This window comes from Anneissia japonica, unplaced genomic scaffold (assembly GCF_011630105.1).
Source record: "Anneissia japonica isolate Jap-2015-1 unplaced genomic scaffold, ASM1163010v1 scaffold284800_len683186_cov164, whole genome shotgun sequence".
Taxonomy (NCBI): domain Eukaryota; kingdom Metazoa; phylum Echinodermata; class Crinoidea; order Comatulida; family Comatulidae; genus Anneissia; species Anneissia japonica.
The window spans coordinates 572,771-576,401 of record NW_022711393.1 but is presented as its reverse complement, the minus strand read 5'-3'; the positions used below and the strand labels follow the sequence as shown (position 1 = coordinate 576,401).

The window sequence follows — 3,631 nt, the reverse complement described above, 5'->3', positions numbered from 1 at the left end:
TATATACACACGTTTAAATTGTTTTGCATTATGTGGCCATTTGTGGTTTTTTTTTGGGTAGATGTGTATAAGAGACAGTCCCTATCCTTGGCAAAGAGTGGGAAGAGGGTTGGCGATCTTGCGTGGGTTGTCGTCCATCTTGGGTATAGGGTTCTCACAGGTATTTTACTCATCTTGTAATTTACATTGGACTTGTAGCTTGTATTGAGAACTTTGCAGGTTTCTTCGGGCACTCTTGCTGCTTGGCAGTGGTAGTGGGCATGACTTGAGGTAGTACTTGCTGTGTAGTCGAGTCAGGTGAACCCGTTGGTGGGGGCTGCAGGGGTTGCGGAGAAGTGCATTTTTTTTTTTTTTGTAAGGAGTTTGCTACAATTGAATAAATTCAACACAAAATTGATTCAAATTCTCTTGCCTTTATTTGTTCCTTGTATCATCACAATTTTTATATAATATACCGCCCCCTAAATATAATCCCTCATTTTATTTAGAGGGTTCCTGCATTAAATAGCGCCCCCAAATCAAATGAGGCACTGCTCACGTTAAAATGCCCTCTATCGCCATAGAGGGCGCTCTTTACCGTCAACAGCGCCCTCATTTAATTTAGGGGCACCTAATGCAATGTAGCTCAAAGATCTTGTAACAAACTCGCAATTGTATTTTTGCAACATGCAGTTCTGATTTCATTATGCGCACAAATAAGTTTTGGAGGGAGCGCTATATGAAATAAACAATTTTTTGGCAGTCTCATGAAATTTCACATGAATTATGCAACTAACAAATTATTGGAGGAACCATATCTTAATTTAGTAAACAAAATTTGCTTCGTACACTTTTCTTTGCACAGGGAGCAGTTTTATGAAAGTTTGTCACTTTTCTCAGATTGTCAATGAAAGATTTTAGTGCATGTGTGCAAATAAGGTTTTTGTAATGAGCTCTATATAAAATTCAGTATACTAATTTGGCTTTGCATTTTTTGAAGGGAGTGCTATATAAAATTTAGTAAAACAAATTTGGCTTTTCAATTTCTTTTTCTTGAAAATTTTCTCAAGTACAGATAGGTTTTTGGAGGGAGCGCCATATATAAAATTCAGTACAATAAATAAGTTTTGCTTTGTATTATTTTTTGCAGAAGGTGCAGTTTTACGAGTCTTTCATGCATTACGCTTACAAATAGGTGAGAGCGCTATTTTGTTACAAGATCTTTGAGTAAATAACCAACCCACTTACCTCCAGTCTTCTTGTTTCTGTACCATTCTTTACCGGCATACAGCATAAATTTATTAACACATATACCATAGGCCTATCTAATTCATCAATCAATACATACAGCATAAATTTATTAACGCCTATCTAATTTATCAATCAATTACGTATTTGAATTACTGTACTGTATTAAAGATATTGTCTTCATATGTTGACATTACTGACACGTTTCTAATACTTTGATTACGTTTAAAATAAATCTTAATAGCATCTCGGCTTCTTGCAGATGGGTTCACACTAGATGGCGTTACAGAGCGTTGACTTCATTTTTTTATGATTATTATAATATAAAATATATTTTTCATTGTGGTTGAATAACATTAAAACATTAGTTTCTTGTATCTTTCAGTCAACTCTTCTCTTCATATCTGCAAGATAAAAAATGTAAAAAATAATTGTTGAAATGAATGCTATATCATACAGTATAATATGTAATGTTACTGGTATATATTTTAATTGGAAAAAAAAATATTATGGTATTACTGTACCGTAATCATTATCAGGTGAATCTTGCATTCATCTTGAATCCACATCTAGCAGTGAAATCATACCTGTAAAATTATGTACGGTATACAAGTCAGTTGTAGGGTGTCCTTAGTCTTTTGAAAAGCACCCTCTATACAGTCAACTTTGCCAAACTCACAAAATTTGAAGTCGAACTTATTTTACATGCCAAATTGTTGTGTTTTCCATTAATTAACAATCTGTGAGTCAAACAAGTTTTGAATGGTATTTTGGATTTGACTTGGGCAAGTTCAACTGTATATAGTTAGGGCAATTTTCTCAGAAAAAAATTTCATCTTTTACTGTATATTTGTTTGAATCCCAGTTGGGGCACATCTTTTTCACTCTCAAATTCCTCTACTATAACATTTAAAATGTATTTATTATATACATATTTTTTAGCATTACCACAATAAGGTTATAGAGGTCTTTATTATGGTTTACAGTATTTATGATGAAAGTATCTCTTCAGAAATCTTGTCAATTGCCATCAATGTTTATAAGAGGGTGTATTGCGCTGATCTTAGTCCATGCATTAAGGACTAGTTCTGTGCATGAGTGTGATGCTTTGTTCCATTAATACGATTATATAACATCTTATGTTCTTATCAGAGCACCTATTATTTATTTGTTTTCATTATAGCATTTCACAAGATGGTTTAGATTTTTTATATATATATATATATTATATATATATATATATATATACACACGTTTAAATTGTTTTGCATTATGTGGCCATTTGTGGTTTTTTTTTGGGTTTATTCCATTTGCCTATTAAAATATTTATTAATGAAGAATCTCTTTTAAGATCCAGCAGGCCCGCCATTGATGCAGAGTAGAGATTGTCTCTTCAGATCTCAAATACTGTACAGTAATTTCTAAGTTGATCTTATTGTACATGCCAAATTGTTGTGTTTTCCATTGTTTAACAATCTGCAAGTAAATTTTTATCCAAATCGAACAATTTTTCCAATGTCATTTTGGACTCGACTTTGGCAAATTCAACTTATTTGCAATCACACCTGGGCTGTATGTATATGTTGCCTTGGTTTGGCTTTGTGGTCTAAGTGGGGCTGGCCTGAGCGTTTCGTCAGGGTCTGTACCCTAGCTGCACTGATCAGGCTTGTAAGGCCTAAACGGATCCGATAATTCATATATAAAATTCAGTACACTAAATAAGTTTTGCTTTGTATTATTTTTTGCAGAAGATGCAGTTTTACGAGTCTCTAATGCATTACGCTTACAAATAGGTGAGAGTGCTATTTTGTTATAAGATCTTAAATAACCAACCCACTTACCTCCAGCCTTGTTGTCTCTGTACCATTCTTTGCCAGCATACAGAATAAATTTATTAATACATATACCATAGGCCTATCTAATTTATCAGTCAATTGCGTATTTGAATTACTGTTAAAGATATTGTCTTCATAAGTTAATATTACAGACACGTTTCTGATACTTTGATTACGTTAAAATAAATCTAAAAAGCATCTCCGCTTCTTGCAGATGGGTTCACAGTTCACACTAGATGGTGATACATTATATAATATAAAATATATTTTTCATTGTGGTTGAATGTTGTTTAAGACATTAGTTTCTTGTGTCTTTCAGTCAACTCTTTTCTTCATATCTGTAGGAGATAAAATATGTTTAAAAAAACTAAAATAATTGTTGAAATATATGCTATCATACAGAATAATATGTAAATATAATACTGGTATATAATTTAATTAAAACAAGATTATTGTATTAATATCAGGTGAATCAATCACCTTGAAGCCACATCTAGCAATGAAATCATACCTGTAAAATAGATTACAGCTGTATATACATAAGTCAGCAATAGTGTATTTAGTCTTGT

General features: G+C 32.6%; 1 protein-coding gene and 1 long non-coding RNA gene across 7 annotated transcripts in view; one reads left to right on the top strand and one right to left on the bottom strand.

The window, feature by feature from the left end:
• The window catches only part of LOC117107466, a 25,685-nt gene that overhangs the window by 18,349 nt on the left and 3,705 nt on the right, over positions 1-3,631 (top strand). For 5 of the 6 annotated variants that reach the window (XR_004445234.1, XR_004445235.1, XR_004445237.1 and 2 more), the window contains 2 exons: positions 1,130-1,174; positions 2,976-3,020. Coding sequence is in view for 2 of the 6 variants with exons in the window: in XM_033249165.1 (XP_033105056.1) it covers positions 1,130-1,174; positions 2,976-3,020 (90 nt within the window). In the remaining 4 variants the exon portion in view is untranslated. The remainder of the gene's footprint in view (positions 1-1,129; positions 1,175-2,975; positions 3,021-3,631) is intronic. The other variant, XM_033249166.1, reaches the window with a different exon arrangement.
• LOC117107467 overlaps positions 394-3,631 on the bottom strand; it is a 4,113-nt gene continuing 875 nt past the window's right edge. The window contains exons 2-4 of the long non-coding RNA XR_004445238.1: positions 3,069-3,400; positions 1,752-1,814; positions 394-1,631 (exon numbers count right to left, since the gene is read on the bottom strand). This is a non-coding gene — a long non-coding RNA (uncharacterized LOC117107467). The remainder of the gene's footprint in view (positions 1,632-1,751; positions 1,815-3,068; positions 3,401-3,631) is intronic.